Genomic DNA, 23,986 nt, shown 5'->3' with positions numbered 1-23,986 from the left:
TTCTCAGACAGAGTACTGCCATTATTTTTTCTTTGCAGGCTTAGGGCCTGTGTGAGCTGTAAGATCCATGTTGTTAGGAGCTAGTGTGCGGGTATGTTGGCGGGGCACCGATGAGAAACAAGTGGTATCTGGACAACCCAGTGACAAACTATTGTATAACACTGGAGTTGCGACAAAAATAAATTCTCGAACTAGAGTTAAACAGCAGAAGTATAGGAAAGGTAAAAGATTTTATTGCTTATGGTTTATAGAAAAAAAAGCCCTAGGATTTAACAGTCAAATGTAACATGCTGCAACACTAAAATGTAGTTGACAAGGGAAAAAAACGAAGTCATTACAATCTTGCTATGGTAGCAGACCATGGGAGATCTGCCCTCACACTCACTTCACGCTGTGGGTCGCACAGAATGCTGTATCAAACCTGGGTATCACATTTTAAGTGGAACATGGAGAAATTATCAAGCACTCAGTATGTTGAGGCTGGAAATAATCCCTAACAGGCAATAGTGGAAGATCTGGGTTACATCTGCCTGGAGAAGACAAAGCGAGGAGGAGTCAGGTCACGATTTTCAAGTATTTGGAGGGCTGTAATGAAAAACCTGGGTCCATTTTGGGTGGAGGCCCCTGCAGCCGAGTTAGAGTCAGAGGCTGGATGTGATTCTCTGCCTATGACTACTAGCTCGGGGACTCTGGACAATTCACCTATCTCTCTCTGGTACACAGTACTGTCCAAGAATGGCTGCAGTGCTATTTCAGTCCTCCTGGCTCTTTGATCCTGTCAAGAGGTAAAGCCTCTGAGCCCTTCTTGTGAACAGGGTGGGCCTGCACCTCTCCGTGACTTACTGAGTATGGTAGAAGTGATGCTATGTGACTTCCTAGGTTAAGTTGTGAGAGGCCATTTGGCTTCTACTGTCACTCTCAGGGCACAAGCTTGGGAGGCCGGAGCCATGGGAGAAGCCGGACACCCCGATGCTGCCGCACTGGAGAGACACAGGCAGCAGGCACAGAAGCAGAGCTGGAGCACCCGGCACAGGTGTCCGTCTCTTGATTCCAGCTCAGGTCATGATCTCAGGGTCCTGAGCTCAGGCCCCACATTGGGCTCCACACTGGGCATGGAGCTTGCTTAAGATTCTCTCTCTCTCTCTCTCCCTCTGCCCTTCCCCACCCTGCTCTCTTTCTCTCTTCCCCTTTCTAAAAAAAAATTTATATATATATAATGTATATATATATACACACACACACACACACATATACATATAATAACTTTTACATGATAGCAAAATTTGCTAATAGACCTTTGTCCATCTAGCAATCTATTTAAAGATTTTTGTATGACTTAATTCTTACCTTTTAATACAAAAGAAATTAGATCAATGCATTATTGGGCACCTTATAGTACTATACCTTGAAACATGTTCTATAGCATCCTGGAAGAACACCAACTTTACTTCTTTGGGATTTACAAGATTATAATCATCAAGATAGTCCTCTAGAACATTTGCGATTTTCTCCATATCAGGCATGTCATCATAGATCCGATCAATCTTATCTGCTCCAAACTATAAGATGATTTATGGGAGACAGACCAAATTAGATCAGTTATGATATAGAAATATACACAACATTCATAACCTTAGGAGGGAACATTATTTTATCCATGTTACTATGTAATCATTTTCATGCATATTACTTATATATATATATATATATATATATATATATATATATATATATATATATATATATATATAATTCAAACCAAGGAAATGGGACTAAGAAACTCAGATTTTCATAGATAACTGAAAATCCATTTCATTTAACTTCAAACAGTACATTGAATTTCAATGATCTTTGCTATAATATTCACACAGGAGCTCAGAAATAGGTTTCCAGTTTTTCTTGCTATAACTTTGGTTTTGTACTTTTGCTCTCAGGCTGTTGACATCAGAGAAGCTAAATGGGCTGAAAATGATGCATGCCAGACTGTTACGGTTATAAACGATCATGCCAGAACTACATGTAGTTTTTACACAGCAGTCATCTGATTAAATAAATCATGGAGAATGAAATTTAGGGTAAACTAGAAGGAACTGAGTTCCTGTTTGAGGTCCCGTGTGGTCCTGTCCAGGAGGTCTTTTCTTTGCTGTGGCAACTGCCCTGGGGCCATTTTCATTTGGAGCCATTGACTAAAATACTTATAGGTAATGCAAGAAGGCTCTGTCTGTTTTTTTCCCTTTGCTTTATTCCCCCATTTGATGACTGTATCAGTAGAAACACGCGGGAAATATAATCAGTGCCTGGAAACAAACTTTGGACTTTGTTTTTAATAATACATTTAAATAGATAATATTGCATACAAATACATTATTTATCTTTTTTTTTGTCAGAGATTACCAGGGTGATGAGGTGATTGCACACATGCAATATAAAGACAAGTGCGTGTTTTTGCTTACCCAGCACTGATTGAGAGCCTGCTGTATACCCTAGCTCTGTGCAGGAAGCTGGGGATTTAGGGTGAACAGAACAGACATAGCCTCTGCCCTCTTGGAGACAGTAGGAATGTGGTACCCTAACAAGAGTCAACTTGGTAAAACGAGATAGTTACATATCAACATAGGTAGGCTGGTTAGATGGAAGACTTATTCAAGGTTCTAGAAGGTAAAATTGGGGCTGGTGGGTACATGTTATTGGCGGTACAAATTGAGGAGCACGATGTAAGAAAAATTTTGCTACTGATGAGAGCTACCGTGAAATGAGGAGGGCAGCACGGCTACCTAAGGAGCTGCTGGAAGCATGTGGGCACAGGCTGAACAGCCACACAGAATACAGGATGGGGGATGCCAGTCCTCAGTTAAGGAACTAACCCTCTCTGCTTCCTTCCAAATCAAAAACCTGGTCGGTCTCTGATTCCAACTGTTACCAAAACGAATGTGACTAGATCAGGAGTCAGCCATCTGTTTCTCCAAACAGCCAGATTAATCACTTGAGGCTTTGCAGGTCTATGGTCTTTGTTGCTACTACCCCACTCCGTCTTGTCATGCAAAAGCAACCACAGAAAAAAACCCCCGCACACAGTCAAATGGGCGTGGCTGTGTTCCCATAGAATTTTATTTACAAAAATGGACAATGGGATAGAATTGACCTATGGGCCATAGTTTGTTGACCCCTGGTCTAGATCTTTCATCTTCACAGATGCAAAGTTCTTGTTGAATATGAAATTGAACTGTAAGATAGTAAATGCTTTATTTATCTCCAAATGTAGTCAAGTCAGTTCAACATACTTGCCTTAATAAAGTCTCCAAAGATGATGGGTTTATTCAAAAAATATTCCAGGCCAATTGCAATTCCAAAATGTTTGTCTATTCAAAAAACAAAATTAATTTGTAATATATAATAAGTTTAAATGCAGTGTTTCAATAAGATATACAGAATAATATCAGCCGTTAATTTACTTAGAAGGCTTAACTAGTAAATGAAAGTAGAGAGAAAGCCATTTGACACCACACTATTTTAGTTTGGTTGATAATCTCCTGGATTTAAGATTAAGAAAGTTTAATATTAATAAACATGTTATTAAATAATATTATTAAAAATTAAGAAAATTATTAAATAATACATATTTAATAAATAAGAGGTACTTTAGAGATATCCTGGCTTCTTACCAAACAAAATGCTGGTTCTCCTACTTTCCCTTCTCTACTTAAAATTTCATACTGAATTTAAAATATTAACTCTTCCTGAATTTTAATGATTTTCCTAATATTTCATATATTTCTACATATTTGAATCATTGAAGAGAAAAGCTTTTACCCATGAATGACTAAAAATTCATTTTGCTTTACTTTATCTAAGCTCATTTAATTTTTCTTTATAGAAAAATTGCTTTTCTAGGTTCCCCCCCAAAGAAAGAAAAAGAACAGGTAAATAATGATTGATATTTACTGGCCATTTCTGTCAAAATCGTATGGAAATAGTGTTTATCTTCATTATTAATCAAACGATCATGGAAAACTCTTTGGCATTCATGGCAAAAGAGTCTAAATATCTGTATTTCTTCTCTTATTGTTCCTGGATCACACTGGAGGATACCTGTTTTTTAAGAAAGAGGAAAAGGAAACTTCCACATTTGTGAAATATCTAGTAACAGTTTAATTAACTAGAAAATCCCGCTCAAGTCCAGCTTTATCCCCACACTCCCAGAAGTGGGTGCCTTCCTAGTGGGTATACACAGAATAATGGGGATCTCACTTTTTGAAAGCAAAACTGGACACATTATCTGACAAAACCCTTTTTCTTGTCTTGTGATGTTTCTTTCACTGAACACAGTCAGACTTGCCAGTATAGGCTATGTTCATCTCATTAGCACACTGGGTTGCAACATGTTAAGTGAGGAGTGTCGCATCTCTTTATCCATCCAGTAACTCCCCCCACCCCCACCCCTGACCTTTACACTGTTTTCAAACCACCAATTCCCTCTCTCATTCTTTCCCAATGTTCAGTCCTCACCAATGCCCTTCGTCCTTCTGGCTTCTATTCAAAATTACTCCGATTACTCTTTGCATTAATATAAACTATAATTGTAAACAAAGTTACAACAGAAGCAGCGATGTACAGCAGTCCTTGAAGTGTTCATTCTCTCTGGGGGCCCTTCACTTCTCGCAACACAGAGCAGAGGGGGGACAGGGAGAATATTTACTCTACACATAGGTATACGTGGCAGACAGGATGCACTGTACAACATAAGAGCAAAATCCTTGAGAAGGCTGAAGCGGAGGGGGACACTGAATGTGTCAGAGAGGGTACTGGCACGTGACCGGAGCAGGGACAACACAGCCACTGCAGCAGGAGGGAAGGTAGATGCAAGTGGTCTGGGATAATTGGAAGATGAGGCGATTCTGGTTTGATTTCTTCTATTTTTTTTTCGGTGAAATAAAAAGGTCATCAGCTGGGAGCAAGAAACGGAAGGGGATGCTGGTGGTCTGAGGGAAGCTGTGAAGTCATCAGGCTGGGGTGGGGGTGGAGGGTGACTTGAAGAGGGAGCGTGTAATGGGATTTCTAGGCAGGGCACAGACACTCATATACAAATAATTCTACTGAGAGACGGGGGTGAATGTAAATGAAGGGAGGGTACGGGTCAGAGAGTGAGGGTTCCATACCTTACCTTGTACACATTTGGATAAATCCCTCAAGTTAAAGACATAATGGGACTTGGCTGGTGTTGGCAGAAGATCAACACTCATTCTGTTATAAATCTCAACTGCGGCTTCTACAATGTTTGATGCAGTTTGTTTTACAGCTGGTGGGAAGTCACTGAGGAAGCCATTTAAGATGGCCTAGAACCAGAAACAGAATGTGAGAGGGTTAGATTTTTTTTTTTAATGCCAAAAATTTATCATCTTTCCAATACTCCAGATCTGATGATGCTTTTCTAATAATAATCAGAAAGCCGAATGCCAGCGCAAGGGCATACGGGTGATAAAACTCTGCCATTCGCTTGAGAATATGTCCCCGAGAACGGGCTCACTCCTGACTTCTGTGATAGTCCGGTGACGCCTGAGCAGCATTTGTGTCTGACCAGTGAACTGACCAAACCTACTCTCCACGTAATTTGGACTTCTGCTTCCCGTGGGTCCAGAGGGCCATTGTGGGGTGCCCACACTCATCTGGAAATGAGCTGAGGGCCTCTCTCTGATATTTAGGGTGCATGACCAACAGTTCCATAGATTTCATCCCCGAGTATGTTTAAAGAGCAACTTACTTGTAACTACAACCTGCCCCCCTTCGGCTTCCTGGTCTCAGCATACAGCCCCACCCTGTGCTCAGATCAGGAACTTGCAAGTCGTCCCTCGTCGTCGTCCCCCGTGCCCCACCCCCCTCAAGCTTGAAAGCGTGTCTGGAATCTCTCTCCTTCCCAGACATCACCCCCTTCCAGCCCTGACTCTTTCATCCGGGCTTCTTCAGCCCCTCCTTCTCCTACTGGCCTCTCTGCTTCCACGCCTGTGTCCCTTCAGTTACCTTCAGTCAGGAAGATCAGGCACTGCCCTCTCCTGTCAGTCCAGACTCACCCTCCCAGCCCCTCACTTGGCCCTCTTCCTCATTGCTCACTGTGACCCAGCCACACAGGCCTAACCACCCAGGCCCTCTCCTCTCCTCTCCTCAGGGTCTTTGCACAGCTATATCCCACCCACCTTGTTCCTCAGGGCTCTCTGCTGGCAGGGGCTTTTTCACTCGTGTGTTCTAGGTTACTTGTCATCTCTTCAGAGAGGCCTTCCCTGACTCCTCCTGTCAGTGTCTCTTATGGCTCTCTCATCTTCTCAGATAACTTGCCACAATCTCAGAGTACATATTTATGAGCTAGCCCGCTGCCCCCAGATGCTTAGGATAATTATTATAGATTTTTAAATAGGTAAATTCCCATCTCAATGGTGATGGAAGGCACCAGAATCTAAGTCAGTCCTTGTGACTTTAGATTTTGGGCTCTCAGATAGGAGGTATTTTAAAATAAACTCAAGTATTTGTTTCAGTGAGCCTCCTCACTGAACATTAGTTTTAGCAGGCTATGAGGGCTATCTTTTGAGCTAGCCCCCTCCTGGGCCCCCAACATGCATTCACCATTCTCTGTATGGCCCACATTTTGAGTAGAGGCATCCCAACATATGTAAAATAAAAATTTTACTATACATATTATATATACACTTAATATAAAAAAATTAAAATTCTAGTCTTTTTATTCTCCATCCATTGTAAATTTGTATTTATAAATACAGTTATATATATAACCATATTATATAGTTATATGGTATTAATATAATACATATTAGTTCATTTATCCATTTATTATCTGTCTCCATAGTAGAAGCTCCGTGAGGACAAGGATGGCATCTTCTTTGTTTAAAATGTAATACCAATGTCTGGCACCTGGTACATGCTCAATAATATTTCTTTAATAAATGAAATTAAGAGCTACTCAACTGATATTCATCAATTAAAATTAGCATGTCATTCTAGAGTTTACTAAGGACCGCAGCTTGGTCTTCTAGTCAAAGGTCTGGCTTATATGACATATCTGGCAACTTTGAAAAGCAGCTGTTGAGACTACGCACACAAGATAGAGCCAGAATTCCCACGGTTTGGGAGAAGGGTGCTTTGGCATGAGCGCACTGTTAGTATTTCATGGAGATGCTCACTGGTTTCAATTACTGCTCTTATATCTTTCTAATTAGAAACGACACCTAATCTAATAACAACATTATCAATTTAATTTGTTGTGTGCTGCTTAGTTTAACTTTAGAATGTATAGTGATGCATATTTTTGGTGTATACATTTTCAGTAAGTAAACACTAAGACATGTATGAATGTGTCCCTGCCCCTCTTTGGCTCCTTGTCGATTTACCCGCAAAGTCAGCTTCTCCAGCGCAGTCACCAGTGTCTCATTCTACTTGTATGCCCGCATTACCATTTCTTGCCCCGCGACTGCATTTGCCTGTGTGCCTTCTGTTCCCACGATCTGTTCCTCCCTGTCAATTCTTGTCCCCCAAGGCTCAGCCTTTGTGGTTGGTTATAGCGTGCTTGCTCTCAACGAGCTGCTTCCTGTCCTCTCATCATCCTACCCAGAATAATGCTTTATTGAACACTTGTGCTAAGGAAGCACTTACAGGGCAGGCACAGTTATTTCTCCCATTTAAAGGACGAGGAAGCAGCCCCTTAGGGAGGTTTGTACGGCTGGAAGACGTACGGGTGGTTGTTTCTGTCGGAGGTGGTGGTGGCAGCGAGGCGATGGATTCCAGGTCAGGTGCGAGGCTATGGGGGGAGCTGGTCGGGTGTGAGAGGAGCGCAGATGCGGGGGCGGGGGAGTGGACGAGATGTGCGGAGGGCTGAGGGCTGAGCGGCAGGGCCCAGGATACAGCCTTCCTTAAAGGCTTTGGCATCTTTCTGCAGTGCTGAAACTATCTCTGGGGCCGCAGACTCAGAAGGCAGTGATGCCCATCTGCTGCTGCCCACATGCCCCTGTGTTTACCTGCTTTCTGCTCTGGAACGGGACAGACGCGCTCCTCAGAAAGTCACTGGCCTATTCTGATGGGGAGAATTTTCCCCTCTTGCCTAGGTTTAAATTCACACTCACCTGAAAAATCTGCTTCAGACTGTGCTCTGAGGGCATGGGAAGGCACAGCATGCTGAAGTGTCGGATGAAGCGGGGGGTCACAGGGTTGCGGCCCCCGCCTGGGGGTGCACATGCTGATACAATGGTGACATCCTGGGTGGGAAGAAAGCCACGCGAGTCACCCAGCCAAGCAAGAGACGACAGCTGCCCATACCAGTGGCAGGACGCAGCACCAACACTTTTTTGAGGACCTACCCCGTGACAGCATTACCTTATGTAATTCCTATACATTATCTGACTTAATCCTCACAACCACTCAGGGGATCACTACTGTCACCCTCATTCTGTAGAGGAAAAAAATCAAGACCCTGGGTGGTTAAACGGCTCGAGGTCACTCAGCCAATGCATCTCTCTGTAGAAATACACCTAGGTAAAAATGTAATCTTAAAAAATGGTTAAGAATTTGTATGTTAGGGGGCGCCTGGGTGGCTCAGTCGTTAAGTGTCTGCCTTCGGCTCAGGGCGTGATCCCGGCGTTCTGAGATCGAGCCCCACATCAGGCTCCTCCACTGGGAGCCTGCTTCTTCCTCTCCCACTCCCCCTGCCTGTGTTCCCTCTCTCGCTGGCTGTCTCTCTCTGTCAAATAAATAAATAAAATCTTAAAAAAAAAAAAAAAAGAATTTGTATGTTAGGTTAAAAGATACTTGTTCAACAAATATGAAGTATAGTTGATTCTTGTTATTTGTGTTAGTAATGTTCTATAAAATCACTGGAATGCTGAATTAACACACACCGAACCATTGCTCCTGGGGGAACTACAGAGTTAGATTCCTACGAGCCTTTGGTCATAACATTTTCAACTGACCAATACATGTTATTGTCACTGCCTCTGATCTTGCCTCCTCTTAGACCACCCCTCCCCGGCGGCCAAGGGAATCTTTCCCTAACAGTTCCTCTAGAGGCTGTGCATGTCTTAGAGGATAAATCCACACTCCTTGTCATGGCACCATGGCCCCCTCGGCTGACGTCTGCATCTCCCGCCACTTCAGCACCCACATTCCACAGCACCTTGGTGTTCCACACTCCCTGTTTTGAGATGTAAAATGCTCCTTTCCCTTGCTCTGCCAAGCTCTGACTGCAAAATCTTGTTCCAGCATCATCTCTTCTAGGAACCCTTCTCTCATCCTCAGCCAGTGCCCGCCCTGCCTCCCTCCGGCTTCTCCCTACTCATCACCCTGCATTATAAATACATGTGCCCATCTACCCCCTGAAGCTGAGCCCTTGGGGAGGTGGGCCTATCTCACTTGTTCCTGAATCTCCCAAATAAAACAGGGCAAGAATTTAATACAGATTAAATAAATTAACTCACATATGAAAAACAACAAGGATATAGATCAGAGGCTGAGTTGTGTCCTCCTCTTCCCCTGGCCAATCATATGCTGAAGGCCCAACCCCTGGTATCTCAGAATGTGACTATACTTGGAGATAGGGTCTTTAAAGAGCTAATTAAGCTAAAATGAGGTCATTAGGGTGGGCTCTAGTTCAGTATGATTGGTGTCTTTATACGAAGAGGACATTTGGACACAGAGGGATACAGAGGGAAGATTATGAGAAGATATAGGGAGAACACAGCCATCTATAAGCCAGGGGGGCAAAACCTCAGAAGAAACCAACCCTGCTGACATCTTGATCTCAGACTTCCAGCCTCTACAACTGGGAGACAATAAATTTCTGTTGTTTGAGTCGCCCAGTCTGTGTTATTTTGTATGGCAGCCCGAACAAACAAATGCACCATCTTTCCTTACTGTTTAAATTTAAACACACAAAGTAAATTAAAACCTAAAGTAACCTGTATGTCTTTCCAAAAGAGTTTGTTTCTGTCATAAAATCCACCAAAATCTTGATACTGCCGAAGTAATTCAATTGGAGGCTGAGAGCCATAGCGATCAAGTCTGGGCATGTTTAAATCATCAACGAAAATCACAACTTGTTTGTTTCCTGGTGCTCCTGGGGAATAAAATGAATTTAATTTAAGAATTAAGATTTGCCATTGGAAAATGTAAGACAAAGCTCAGGTAAGGCTTTGGACTCAGTGAACACCCCGTAGGTTGTAATGCGTTCAGTTCTGACTGAGGAGGGCCCCAGCAGGGAGAGGTGAACAGGGCTAAGACACCCGTACCGTCTGGTGGGCCCCCCTCCTCACTCGCAGAGGTGCAGGATGATGCCGGCTCTCCAGTCAGGTCTGGATCTTTCTCAATCCCAGTCACTGCCACTGCCCTTCCCAATTGTGTGGCCTGGCATGGGGTAAGGAAGGGCATTTTCTTTTCAGAGCAGGAAACAGTAGCGCTCCAAAAGTCTCCTTACATAAATGCCATTGCACCACCCTCCACAGGGAAAACAGGGCTGGATATTCAAAAGCATCTTGATCGCATCAAAGGGAAATCCAGTATGGTGGAATTTCACAATGCTATATTTAACTTAGAGAACATCAATATACACACTAGTCAAAAAAAAAGAAGAAGAAGAAGAAGAAGAAGAGTAGTGACAGAGAAAAGAGAACCGCCTAAGCAGAGGTGACCCCACCTGCTCTGGCAGCCGGCACGTGCCAACAGCGAAGGAACTGAGGCAAACTCAATGCCCCACTCCATCCTCCAGATCCCAGAAGCCAAGCAGCAGGACAGGAGTGGGGAGGGGCTCAACGAGAATCACTCATAAAGACATGGGTCTCCCACCAGAGAGACTGGCATCCATTGCCCTGTGCCCACCAGAGTAGGAAAAAGGGAACAGAGAGGGGGCAGTAAAGCAGCTGGTCTCCCCACAGCTTGGCACAGAGAGTCCATTAGACAATGCACAATGTGGAAAGCAGCTGGGCTCAACCTTGGCTCATACACCACCCAGGGCTGTGGGCCGGCCAAGAGGACCCAGGAGCAAGGACTGCAGGATGTACTGCTGGAGGGTGCACCTGAGTGGGGGCTGAGACCCTGATTCCCAACACTAGGGAACCTTCCAATGGGGAGGCCAATGCCTGACCTGGGCACATCTTTTTGGGGAGTCCCTCAGGGAGCTGCTCCTGCAAGCCTCCCACACAGACAGCACCAGCAGGAGGAGCAGGGACAATCCACACGGAGGACCATATAATGCCAGTTGGGGAGAACACTGTCCTGTCCTGTCCTCCTCCCATCTCGATACACCAGAGTCTCCTATAGGGAGGGTCAAGCAGGGCCAAAGGACACCCCCATGCCCCGCTCCAGCTCCAGCACCATGAGCCACAAACCAGGTCCACGACAGAGGAGAGGAAGAGCTTTACATTGGGTTTGGGATCGAAACTTTACATTAGGCCCGACTCAAAACAGCTGCAGGTGACCAGAAAGTTATGCTATTTATCTAAGCAGTTAATATGGGCTGGTGAGGGGGTTCCCGCAAATCCTGGCTGGAAGCACCGACTCAAGAAAACACCTAGACAGTTTCATGCCAATTCCTTGCAGAGTTTGGGTAACTCAGTGTACCAGATATAATGTGGTTTGTGTGTTGGTTTGTTTTAAATAAAGGGAAATCAATGTAGGTTTGAAAGCATGCGTGGAAAGGGAGAGCCACAGGGAGGCAGAGACTGAAGATGTTCTGAGTTGAAGGTGATAACAGAAATAAACTGCTTGCTTGCTACTGGTAAGATATCTGGATATACAGCACAGGAAAGAATGCCATTCACAGAATCACCTTTACAAATAAATTAAGCAAAGAAAATATCCATTTGTAATTTTATTACACGCAGTATTTTTCTGATTATTAGTTTAATAGATCATTTGTGTTAGACAAATAAAAATGATCACTCTTACCTAGCATATTTTTTCTTTTCCTTTCCAGTTTTGACTCTATGATCTCTTGTGTTCTTGCAGATGAAGTTTGAGCAGAAAAATTTAGATAAACAGGAACATAGCCGGCTGATTCCTGAATTCTATTCAACAATCCTTTTGCAATGACAGACTTTAAATTAAAAAATATGTTAATATATATATTTGATATATGTTTCAGTTGTCCACATCAGTAATAATCCAGTACAGTGAGTAAGAAACAGGATAAAGGAGATAGGTTAAAGCTAGATCGAAATGTCTACTTTCTTTCTGGAGATTCCATTTAATTATATTTATCAGAGCCAACGAGATATTCTAACCAGCTCTATCTTAGCAAAAGTTTTTATTTTAGTTTTATATCAAAGTCCATCTTGGTTCCTATCCAAGTCAATTTGATAGCACAAGTCCTAGAAGAACCCAAACTTCTTTTAGAAATAGAGGGGGGAAAAAAGAGAAGAAAAAAAATGAAATAATTTAGAGGGTCAATAGTGCATCTCTGTTTATGTGGACTCCCTCCAAGCCAAGAAGACCAAACAATCAATATTTCCCTCTATACTCTGCTTTTTCCAAACCCCATTGTTGTGTCAGGTAGAAGTAAATGGGCAAGAGGGGACAGACTGACCTTTATCAACAGTCCATCGGGGACACAAACTGTTCTGACCAATTCCCACCCTAACCTGTGTAGGGGCAGCCTTAGAAATTCCAAGAGATACGACATCAAAGTCCCCAAACCCAAAATGCTGCTCCACAGGGTCCTCTGATTTATGTGGTATTGACCCAAGGATTTGTTCAGGAACTGGCAAACTTTGCAGTAATTCCCAAGAGAGGTATAGATTCAGCATAATTACATTCTTCCTGAAAATGATCAAAATTCAAAAGAATTTCCTCTGAAAAATAATGTGTTATTTCTGGGGCTTATAATTCTAAGTCCACCATGCCCTCATTTTTGGACAGAACTTCTTGCTCCAGATAGGTTTCCTACCTTGCCAACTCCAGTTATTCCCGTAAACAGCACTGAATGCCTGACTGCCAACAGTTTTTCCATTAGATACCCAAAGCGCACTGTGTCAGTTGTGGGGACAAGCATTTCAAAAAAAGGAACATCTCGGCTGTACTTAAAGGTGGGTATGATTCGTTCCCAGGGATCCAGCCGTTTGGTGTCGAAGTCCATGTGAATGCTCCACAGGTCGCCAGAACTGGGAAGCTGAAGTAGAAAATCAAATACCACTTTCAGTAGGATTGCCACGCAGCAACAGAAGAATTCACACATAAACAAAGGTAGTCATAGAATGTGAATGTATTTGGGTTTCTTTTTTCTTTGTAGAGAAATAGTTGTTTAGGTATCAGAGTCCAATACTTATAACCATGCAATACAATGCACAAAAAACATGATATATTGATTATATTAAAACCTTAGATTAGGGGGAGCCTGTTAGACTCTGTCAGTTAAGTGTCTGACCTTGGCTCAGATCATGATCTCAGGGTCCTGGGATTGAGCCCGGTGTTGGGCTCCTCACTCAGCAGGGAGTCTGCCTGACCCTCTGCCCCCTCCCCCAGCTCGTACTCTCTCACTCTCTTTCTCTCTTTCTCAAATAAATAAAATCTTAAAAAAAAAAAAAAAGACATGTTAGATTAGAATTGTAAAGCATTTTCAATTCAAGTCAACATTCAGGGGCTTATTCCTTGCAGACTACTGTACTTGGTGGTAGAGGCGAATGCTGAATGAGACCCCCGTCTCTGCCTTCAATGACCTTGAAATTCACATGGGGGAACACAAACATATCAGTTAATATTACAGAGAATTAAGATTCCAATGAGTTAGTACATTTACAAAGGCAGGATGACTCATTTCTACTTGCAGGGGAGTTTTACGGTGGTGGCTGGAGATTCAGGAAAGCTTCCAAGGGGTGGTGATGCTGTAGTTCAGACCTGAAGGACAAGGAGGAGTGCTATGGGCAAAGAAAAAATGGGATGGGGAAGGAGGGCGAAGAGAAGGCTGAAGATACGGCAAGTGCCATGCATACTGGGAGATACAAGAGCAATATGCACAGCGGGAGATGAATCTGGGAACACAGACAGGGCCAGGTTATGAAAAGCTTCACTTTCTCTTTTTTTTCTTTTTCCTTTTTTCTTAATTTTTAAAAAAAGATTTTATTTATCTATTTGACAGAGAGAGAGAGCACAAGCAGGGGGAGCAGCAGGCAGAGGGAGAGGGAGAAGCAGGCTCCCCACTGAGCAAGGAGCCCAGGTACACGGCTCCATCCCAGGACCCTGAGACCATGACCTGAGCTGAAGGCAGACACTTAACCGACTGAGCCACCCAGGAGCCCTGACTTTTTCTTTACTTAAAAAAAAAAAATAAAAATAAAAAAAAAAAAAATATATATATATATTTTAGAGAGACAGAGAGAGAGCGAGAGCGGGGAAAGGGGCAGAGGGAGAGAATATTCAAGCAGACTCCTGCCTCACGGATCCCACGACCCATGAGATCAGGACCTGAGCCAAAACCAAGAGTCAGACGCTCAACCGACTGAGCCACCCAGTTGCCCCAGCTTCACTTCTTAAAGAGCTTGGAGCAAGAATTCAGTGAAGGATTCTAAGCAGGTGGGTGACATGATTAGATTGTATTTCAGAAAGTTCATCTGGCAGCTGTGCAGAGCAGTTGTTTCAAGCTCACTGACAGCAACTCTTAATAAGAAATCCACTTTACATGGTGACCTAGTACATATGTACATATGTGTGTCTGCAAATATGTATAATATTTACCCCTACTGTCTGCAATTCACTCTATTTTCTATCATATTCTTTTTTAAAAAAAGCTTTTGAGATGTAACATCTTTTGTCAGATTTTTAAGAGTCCAGTTTCGGGTGTTTTTGCACATGTAAATATCAGCGTAACTACTCCTGGATCATGATGTAGAACTTATTCAGAACCTCAGAATGCTCCTTTCTTCCCCTTCCCCATCAATACGGGCCATACCTCCACTGTCCTCTGACATAAGTCACTGATCTATCTGTCTGGCCTATCTGTCTACCCTTGTTCTAATACCACACTCTTTATTTACTTGAGTTAGCCCCAGTATACAGAATGGTGCCTACCACATAACAGATTTCTAATAAATATTCGTTGAAATGAATACTGAATGCTTGCTTTGGACCATTTTCTACTGCCCTTTGATGATCCCAGGTCATTTCTCTTGACCGAGAGGAATCTGTCTGTCTCAAATTCCCAATTGTACTTAAAATGACCCATCCTGTCCAATTATGATACAATCATCTTGGGGATCCAGAAGGGCTTCATATCTACTAGAAGGTCCTAATCCATAGAGCTCAGATTCTTAGAGAATTTTTTTCTTCTTTTGCTAACGTTTTACTTTTCTATAATTTAAAACTTAAAGTTAAAAGAACAGTGCAAAGTATTCTATATATTCTTTATCTAAATTAATTGGTTGTTCACATTTTGCCCCCTTTGTTTTATTACTGCTCTTTCTACTCTGTGAGAGTTAACTATACACTCTTCCACCTTACTCTACATAACTGAGTGTGCATTTCCTAAAGAACAAGGATGTTTTCTTATATAATCACAGTAATATGATCAAAGTCAGGAAGCTGAATAGCGATTTCTTAAAGTAGTGTCTGCAAGATTTCTTTACTGTAACAATGCTATTTTTCTCTTTGTAATTAATCAATAATTTGTAGGAGATTCTTTGACACTATGTAAATTTGTTTGTCATCAAGCCTTCACACACTAGTTTTAGCATCCATTGATGATTCTTGCCTAAATCAATTATTGCTATGATGGCTGCAAAGTAATGACTTTCTAACTCTATCATTTCTCCTATATAGATTAAATGGTATTCTTCTGTGAGAAGGAGTTCTTCCTTCTCCCCCATTTATTTATTTATTCAGGTATATTTCTGTTATGAGTACCAACTCATAGATTTTTATTTCATGCAAAGGCTTGTAATCTCATACTATTATTATTTATTTTGATGCTCAAATCTGTTCAAATTTGGTCAGTGGGAGTCCCTCAAACTAGCTGCTGTGTTCTTTTGACACGTGTGATCATTCTTTGAGCACTTCTTTGCTACCTGCCATAAGAAGATGTTCTAGGCTCATTTTGTACTTTCCCCTGTCCTACTCCTGGATTCAGCTATTTAATTAAGGAGGCTTGGTTCCCTTTCATGGAGAACAGTATTTCGAAATTAACATACTAGGTATGCTCATTGCTCTTGAGGAGTCCTTTCTTCTAGTTCCTAAAAGTACACAGAACTATGAAATTTATGTACGTATGCATATATGTATTAATTTTTATATATGTATATACATTTTTTGGATCTATGAGTACCAAGACTTCCAATTCCAATGCACGAAAATAGGTGTCTTCTAATCTCTCCCCTTCCATATTTGTAAATCCTTTTTCTAACTGTGAGGACATTATCCTCAACATATTTATTCATTTGCTCAATCTTAGAACGTATAGAAAGTAATTTCTGAATTGTCAAACCATAACACTGTGAAAAATAAATGTACTAACTAGAATTCAGTATTTGTTTATGGTAGGGAGTTTTTATATTCTTTTATACCTTACTTTCTTCATATGGCTGGGAGAGGATTCTTAAAAGTTTTAATACAATAAATATTATCTATGGTTTAAAAAAGTGAATAATTTTAGAAACTCTTTTAGCGAAGGATTTTTATTTGCAGTAGAACTAAGTCTTGAAATTTCATTTTAATGATTCAGAGTTATTATGTTAAAATGAAATTTATTTGGCTCTTACCCTGGCATCAGGATTATCATCGAATTGTGTTCTAATAAACGTATCAAAAGAATCCCAGTAGTTTTCAGTTAGATTACCACCCAAAGACCATAAATAACAGAATACAAAAGTCTGACATAGCATCGTATTCAGTTTTGCTTGTTCCTAAAAGAACAAAGAAAAAGAATTTTAGTATTTTATCTGTTAACATAAAGAATTCTTAAATTGCAAAGCCTGAAGATTGTTGTCTTTTGTCTAGACTCATGCATTTTTAAAAAGGGTACAGTATATGTTTCTTATGGTTGACTCAATAGTTCACAGAGCAATGTTTTATACTAGTACAAGAAAATGAATGGCAAAGGGTATGTAGAAAAAAAAGCTCAAGGTTGTCTTTCAATGGACTATTATCACTTTGTTTATATCTGCATGAAGGTATTTAAGCAGCTGCTAAACAGACACATACTGGGAATGTGTTGCAGAATGTGTTGCAGACTAGGGAATTTAAACACTGGGTACAAGAGTAAACTATAGGTTCACTCACATTCCTTCCAATTTTGAGATTCTATGCATCTATTCACAATCATTACTCCCCTAAAAAATTAACTTGAAAATCAAATGATCATTTTACAGAGAATTTAGTTATCTATTTGCAAAGCATCTATACAACAATCTCATTTCCCTAACTTTAGAAGCTAGCTCACTCCTAGCAGTGAGAAAAACCTTTCATACCATTGTCAAATTAACTCCATCCTTCCCAAGTATCAAAGACTGCAATAAGCAACAGAGTGTAGTAACTTTGCTGATGTCCACTTGTGGGATTGCTTGGCCACATTTTTTATTGATAAAATGTAAACCATCATCAACATAACGTTGGAAAAGTTTCAATATATATTCTTGGGTTTCCTCATTGAGCTGAAAATCATACAAACAAATAATATTTCAGTAAGACCAGATGAAATATGTAATTAAATTTAGAAATGGGTTAGTTTAAATCTGTGTATTACAATATATTCTGTGACTTTTAGATTAAAGGGTATAAACATCACGAGATATGAAACAAATTGAAATTTTAAAAAAAAATCTATGATTTGGAAGAGACATATGGAGGAGATTCTGGGTAGTGAACAACGTCCTACCTCTTGATCTAGTAATGGGTACACAGGTGTTTATTTTATAATCATTTGTTACCTGTCAATATATATTTCATGCAGCTTATAATTAAGAACAATTAAAAATGAGAAACATAAAAAACAGCAATTTAAATATCAATGTAAGGAGAAGGAATAATTTCCAAAGATTTAAAAAGAATGTAGCCCCTCTCACCATTCCTATTTAACACTGTACTGGAAGTCTCAGCTAATGCAGTAGGGCAATAAAAGGAGATAAAGAGTACAAAGATTGGGAAGGAAGAAAAAAAATGTCTTTGTTCACGGATGACATGATTGTCTATGTAGAAAATGACAAAGAATTGACCCAAAACTCCTGGAACTAATAAGCACTTATAGCAAGGTTACAGGATACAAGGTTAAGATAGAGAAGTCAATTGTTTTCCTATATACCAGCAATGAATAATTGGCGTTTGAAATGGGAAATATAACACCATTTATATTAGCACAGAAAATGAAATACGTATAATTCCAACAAAATATGTGCAAGAGCTAAATGAGGAAAACTACAAGACTCTGATGAAAGAAGATAGAGATGACTAAGTAAACAGAAAGATATACCATGTGTATAGATGGCGAGATCAAATATTGTTAAGATGTCAGCACTTCCTAACTTGATCCATAGATTCACTGTAGTCTGAATCAAAACACAAGCAGGTTATTTTGTGCGTATCAGCAAACTGATTATAAAGCTTATATGGAGAGGTAATATACCCAAAATAGTCAGCACATTGTTGAAGGACAAAGTTGGAAGACTGACATTATCTGACTTCAGGAATTACTAAAAATCTACAGTAATCAAGACAGTGTGATACTGGCAAAGAACAGACACATAGGTCAATGGAACAGAGCCCAGAGCCCAGAGATAGACCCATAGAAATGTAGTCAACTGATCTATGACAAAGGAACAAAGGCAGTCCAATGGAGAAGGGATGATGTTTTCAACATATGGTGTTGGAAAAACTGGACATCCACATGCAAAAAAATATGAATGTAGACACCGATTTTACACCTTTCACAAAAATTAACTCAAAATACATCACAGACCTAAATGTAAAAAGCAAAATTATAAAACTTCTAGAAGATAACAGATAAGAAAATCCGGGTGACCTTAGGTTTGGAAATGGGTTTCAGATACAATGCCAAAAGCTGAATCCATGAAAGAAAATGTGATAAGTTGGACTTCATTAAAATTACAAACTTGTGTTCTGTGAAAGATTAAGAGAATGTAAACACAAGCCAGGCTGGGAGAAAATTTTTACAAAATACATACCTGACAAAGAACTTGTATCCCCAAAATTACAAAGAACTCATAAAACTCAAAAAACAGGGAACAACCCAATAAAAAATGAGCAAGATTTGAACAGGCACCTCACAAAAGGAGATCTACAGATGGAAAATAAGCATATGAAAAGGCACTTGTGATCACATAGTAGAGAAATGCACATTAAAACAACGAGATATACCTATTAGAATGGCGACAATCTGAAACACCAATATCACCAAATGCTGGTGAGGATGTGCAGCGAGAATTCTCATTCATGGCTGGTGGGAATGCAAAATGGTACAGCACTTTGGAAGACAAACTGGCAGTTTCTTATAAAGCTAAATGAAATTTTAGCACATGATCCAGCAATCAGACTCCTAGGTATTTTACCCAAATGAATTGAAAACTTATATCTACACGAAAACCTGCACACAGATGTTTATAGGAGCTTTCTTCATAACTGCCAAAACCTGGAAGCAATCAAGATGTCCTTCAGCAGGTAAAGGGATAAACTTGGTAAATCCGTACAATGGAATTTATCCAGAACCAAAAAGAAATGAGCTATCAAACCATAGAAAGACACAGAGGAAACTTAAAAACATATTATTAAGTGAAAGAAGCGAATCTGAAAAAGCTACATACTGTATGATTCCAATTACATGACATTCTGGAGAAGGCAAAACTATGGAAACAGTAAAAAGATCAGTGCTTGCCAGGGGTTGGGAGGGGGTATGGATGAACGAATAGGTAGAGCACAGATTTTAAGTCGGTGAAACTATTATGTATAATATTGTAAGGGTGGATACATGACATTATACATTTGTCAAAACCCACAGAATTGTACAACTCAGAAAGTGAACCCTAACGTAAATTATGCACTCTAGTTAGTAGTAATGTATCAGTAATGTTTTGTCAATTTTAACAACTCAGTTTTAACAAATGTACCACACCAATGGAGGATGTTAATAGGAAAAACTGTGTTTGGAGGAGAAAGAATATATGCTAATACTCTGTATTTTCCATTAAACTTTTCTATAAACCTAAAAGTGCCCCAAGTAAAACAGCCTATTAATTTAAAAAGAAAAGTAAATTTGGGTAGTTTTAAAATCTTACGGTAGTTCATGATATAGTCTCAATTCTGAGAATTACTTTCTTTAATAATGTACTCTGAAACTAGAACATATTATTGTTCAAATGTTGATGCCTAAGAATGAAGAAAGCAATAGTTTTGTGATTCATCTTTGGGAGGGGAGAGGCAGAAAGATGACTCTCTCTGGAGAGAGAGTCTGGAGTGGGGGCTGGGATGGGGCACAACACTTCAAAAGATCCCTTGTTAAGCTAAGGCAAAGAGAACTCTTATTTTAGAATGGAGAGGGTGCAGAAGGTGATATAGACCTGACTTGTCCCATATAATAACGTGGAATGTTTCCTCTGAGGTTAAAATACATCTGGGTCATAGACCTAAGATCGGGTGGGAGGAAAACTGGTTTTCTTCTCTCTCAGAGGTCTTAGGGGCTCCTACAATCTAAAAACAATGACAGTGCCTAGATTGAAATGTTCTTTTTCTTCACTGTGATTCCCTCCCATGATCCCAAGCCTTCTGGAAAGTTTTTTGTGAATGCCCCAGCCTGTTCTAGCTGTGTTTGGGGGACTTATGGAAGCAGTTTGTGTTTGTATGGGAGGGGAACCAATCTGGGGAGAAGCCAGACAGAGTGGGCAGGAATTGAGTGGCTAGGCAGCTTGGCAGGCAGAGGTAACAGATAATGCGGACAGATTTGGGGGGATATAAGCATTTCTGGAGGAGCTCAAGAATTCTTAGGGAGAGGCACTAGGTACAATGCTGGAATTCCCTCCAAAAAGCACAATGAGGTCTTTTGACTTACTGCAGTTTGGGCATGCCAGGGCCCCCTTCCTGACAGACGGATATGCTGTGCCATATCCAGTTGCACTTACTTTTTTAGAAATACTCTGCATCCACGTTTTAACATAAGGCATCCACTTCAGTTCTTCAGGGTCCACAAACACCATTCCACATCGACTGACCGTCGCAGGAGAGGCAACCCTTAGATCTTGCACCTAAAATTGAAGGAAGTTGAACAAAAAATAGCTAATGATACTTCTGAATTTGTCTACCTTCAGTGTTAATGGATCCCATGTTTAAAGTTAACACTGAAAGGCTTTGTATGAAAGGGAGAGAGACAGCCTTAAGTAATCAAAACTGGAGGAGGAAAGATAAGTGAGGCATAAGGTGAAAAAAACCCATAAGAGGATAATGTCAAATCCTTATGGGAGGATGGAGTTATTTCTTTTTCCTCCTCTTTGCTTTTACCTTCTTTACTTTTCCATTTTTATATCTCATACCTAGCTGAATACCTAGCACATAGTAGGCATTCAATCCATGTTTGATGAATGCGTACAGCAGGGGTGGTATCTTCCAGAATATTTTATAGCTGTATTAGGTCCACATTCCTTTTCTAATCCCTTCACCAAATATTCATACCACAGAGAGATAATTTATTCATAGTAAATATAACTGTTTTTTTTTTAACTTAGAAAGCATTTCAAATCATGTAACACCATCAATATATTTATTAACTATCTCCAAAAGAAAGGAAACAAGTGCTGAGGAAGATAGAATGTATTGTATTTCCTGTTCCTAGAGAAACAGGAATATTTGAGAGTCTTTGGTTCTCAGGGTGTACACTCTACTATAAAAGGACAATTTGATAAGGGTGTCAACAATTTAGTATGTAAACAAAACACCAGGCTTTACAGATAGTAAATGATATATCAGCAAGAAAAAAAACCCGATGATGGCATGCCAATCTAATGAACGACTTCACTCCACAGTAAGGCATATCTATTTACCTCGAAAAGCATGTGGATTTGAGGTGTGAGTTTGATCCTCTCACTGTTCGCCAGACAAAGCATCTTGTTATCATCCAACACTGTATTCATATTTTCAATCCAAAGAGCATCCACGGGCCCATCACTGATGATCCATTTATGGTCTTCTGAAGTGTCATTCACAGCTGCTCGGACACTTAGTGCCATCAAACCATCTCTCCACTCCAAGGTTATGTTATTAACTTCACCATATAATTCACCCATTGTAATTGATTTAGGATTAAGAACATATGTTTTAACTGGTTGGTAAAACGGATTGTCTATACCAAGTTTTCGCAAATTCCCTAAAGTTTCTGCTAGTATTTGGTAAACTGTGGTCTTGCCACCTCCTGTTGGCCCGACTAACATCACACCATGTCTTACCAGCATAGTTTCATAGAACTGTATCACTTTTTTAACCATACATGTCTCAGGCTGAAGATTCTGCCTATTCATGACATCTATAATTGTTGACTGCAATATACCATAATCATGTTCTGGAATTTGGACTCCAGGAAAAAGGTCAGATATGATTCCACTGAAAAAACAAAAATAAAATCATTGGTCATTGATATTTCCCAATATTTATTACAATTAATTTATTACAATCATTGATCACAATGAGTCTTATTTTTCCCCTTAATCTTTTCTTCTGATCATGCACAGTACTAGTCTGTCCTATGTGTTATACCAGAATCTAACATTTCTCTGATATTGTGTATGATTTTTTTGTTTCTTGGACAGTTCTTAAGTATATTGGGAGCTTTTTGAGGCAAGGACTATCTCTTATGTTTTTGTATTGTCCACAGTACATGGCATAGTATCAAACATACAGAAAGTGATGAGTTTATCAGTTTATTTTTAAAATTATATTTATATTTCAACTTTTTCCTAAAGCATTTATGCATGCTTATTACTGTATAGATATTCAGAAAAATAAGAGGGAAATAGAAAAAGAAACTAATAGTAGGTTAAAAAAAGGGAATAAAGGAAAAATTAACTGTTTCTGTGAGGAGCAGATAATACGGGATATTTCTATGGGTAAAAAAGAAGCTAAATCCCCACCTCACACCATATACACAAATACATTTGAGATATAATAAAGGTTTCAGTATAAAATGACAACAAAAATACTAAATGAAAATATAACATGTATTTTGCAACACTGTGGTTAAGAAGATCTTTCTTTTTATTTAATTTATTTATTTAAAAATTAGGGGTGTCTGGGTGGCTCAGTTGGTTAAGCATGTGCCTTCAGCTCAGGTCATGATCCCAGGGTCCTGGGATTGAGCCCCACATTAGGACACCCTGCTCAGTGGGGAGTCTGCTTCTCCCTCTGCCCCTCCCCTGTTCGTGCTATCTCCCTCTCTCAAATAAATAAATAAAATCTTCAAAAAAATATAAATTTTAGTTAGTTAACATACAGGGCAATACTGGTTTCTGGAGTAGAACTCAGTGATTCATCACTTACATACAACACCCAATGCTCATCAAAACAACTGCCCTCTTTAATACCCATCACCCATCTAGCCCATCTAAGAAGGTCTTTCTAAGGAAAACAAGAAATCTACAACTGTTATTTAAAAAGTTGGTAAAGTGAAAAAATAAAAATAAACAAGCAAAAAACCCACAAACTTGTGTGAGATAAAAGGCTTTAGAAAAGTATTTCTAATTTTTATACCAGGTAAAGTTTATGATTTCCTATAAATCAATAAGAAAAAGAGCACAACAGAAAATGCTCTAAAAATAATAAATATAAATGACTAATGAACACAAGAAATAATGCTCAGTGGCACTAAGAATTAAAGAAATGCATATTAAAATAGCATATGCCTTTTGGTCACTCTAAAACATGTAAAAGGAAATAGGTATTGCCATAGAATCATTTATATAAATGCAAATATCTTTGGACAACATCTTAATAGAATCAATCTAAATTAAAAATACCCATACTCTAT

The 23,986-nt window shown here is 40.0% G+C and overlaps 1 protein-coding gene across 1 annotated transcript in view; it reads right to left on the bottom strand.

Annotated features, from left to right (window-relative positions):
- Window positions 1-23,986, bottom strand: part of DNAH6 (dynein axonemal heavy chain 6) — a 207,965-nt gene that overhangs the window by 80,476 nt on the left and 103,503 nt on the right. Inside the window, exons 34-45 of the mRNA XM_045808809.2 lie at window positions 22,011-22,566; window positions 21,096-21,218; window positions 17,439-17,621; window positions 16,731-16,874; window positions 12,932-13,153; window positions 11,935-12,082; window positions 9,951-10,108; window positions 8,124-8,255; window positions 5,162-5,333; window positions 3,943-4,089; window positions 3,286-3,359; window positions 1,405-1,559 (exon numbers count right to left, since the gene is read on the bottom strand). Of these exons, the coding sequence (XP_045664765.2) occupies window positions 1,405-1,559; window positions 3,286-3,359; window positions 3,943-4,089; window positions 5,162-5,333; window positions 8,124-8,255; window positions 9,951-10,108; window positions 11,935-12,082; window positions 12,932-13,153; window positions 16,731-16,874; window positions 17,439-17,621; window positions 21,096-21,218; window positions 22,011-22,566 (2,214 nt within the window). The remainder of the gene's footprint in view (window positions 1-1,404; window positions 1,560-3,285; window positions 3,360-3,942; window positions 4,090-5,161; window positions 5,334-8,123; window positions 8,256-9,950; window positions 10,109-11,934; window positions 12,083-12,931; window positions 13,154-16,730; window positions 16,875-17,438; window positions 17,622-21,095; window positions 21,219-22,010; window positions 22,567-23,986) is intronic.

Source organism: Ursus americanus, chromosome 7 (genome assembly GCF_024610735.1).
Source record: "Ursus americanus isolate L20-20 chromosome 7, mUrsAme1.1.p, whole genome shotgun sequence".
In the NCBI taxonomy this organism is placed as follows: domain Eukaryota; kingdom Metazoa; phylum Chordata; class Mammalia; order Carnivora; family Ursidae; genus Ursus; species Ursus americanus.
The sequence above is the reverse complement of the archived record's forward strand: the minus strand, read 5'-3'. Positions and strand labels throughout refer to the sequence as shown.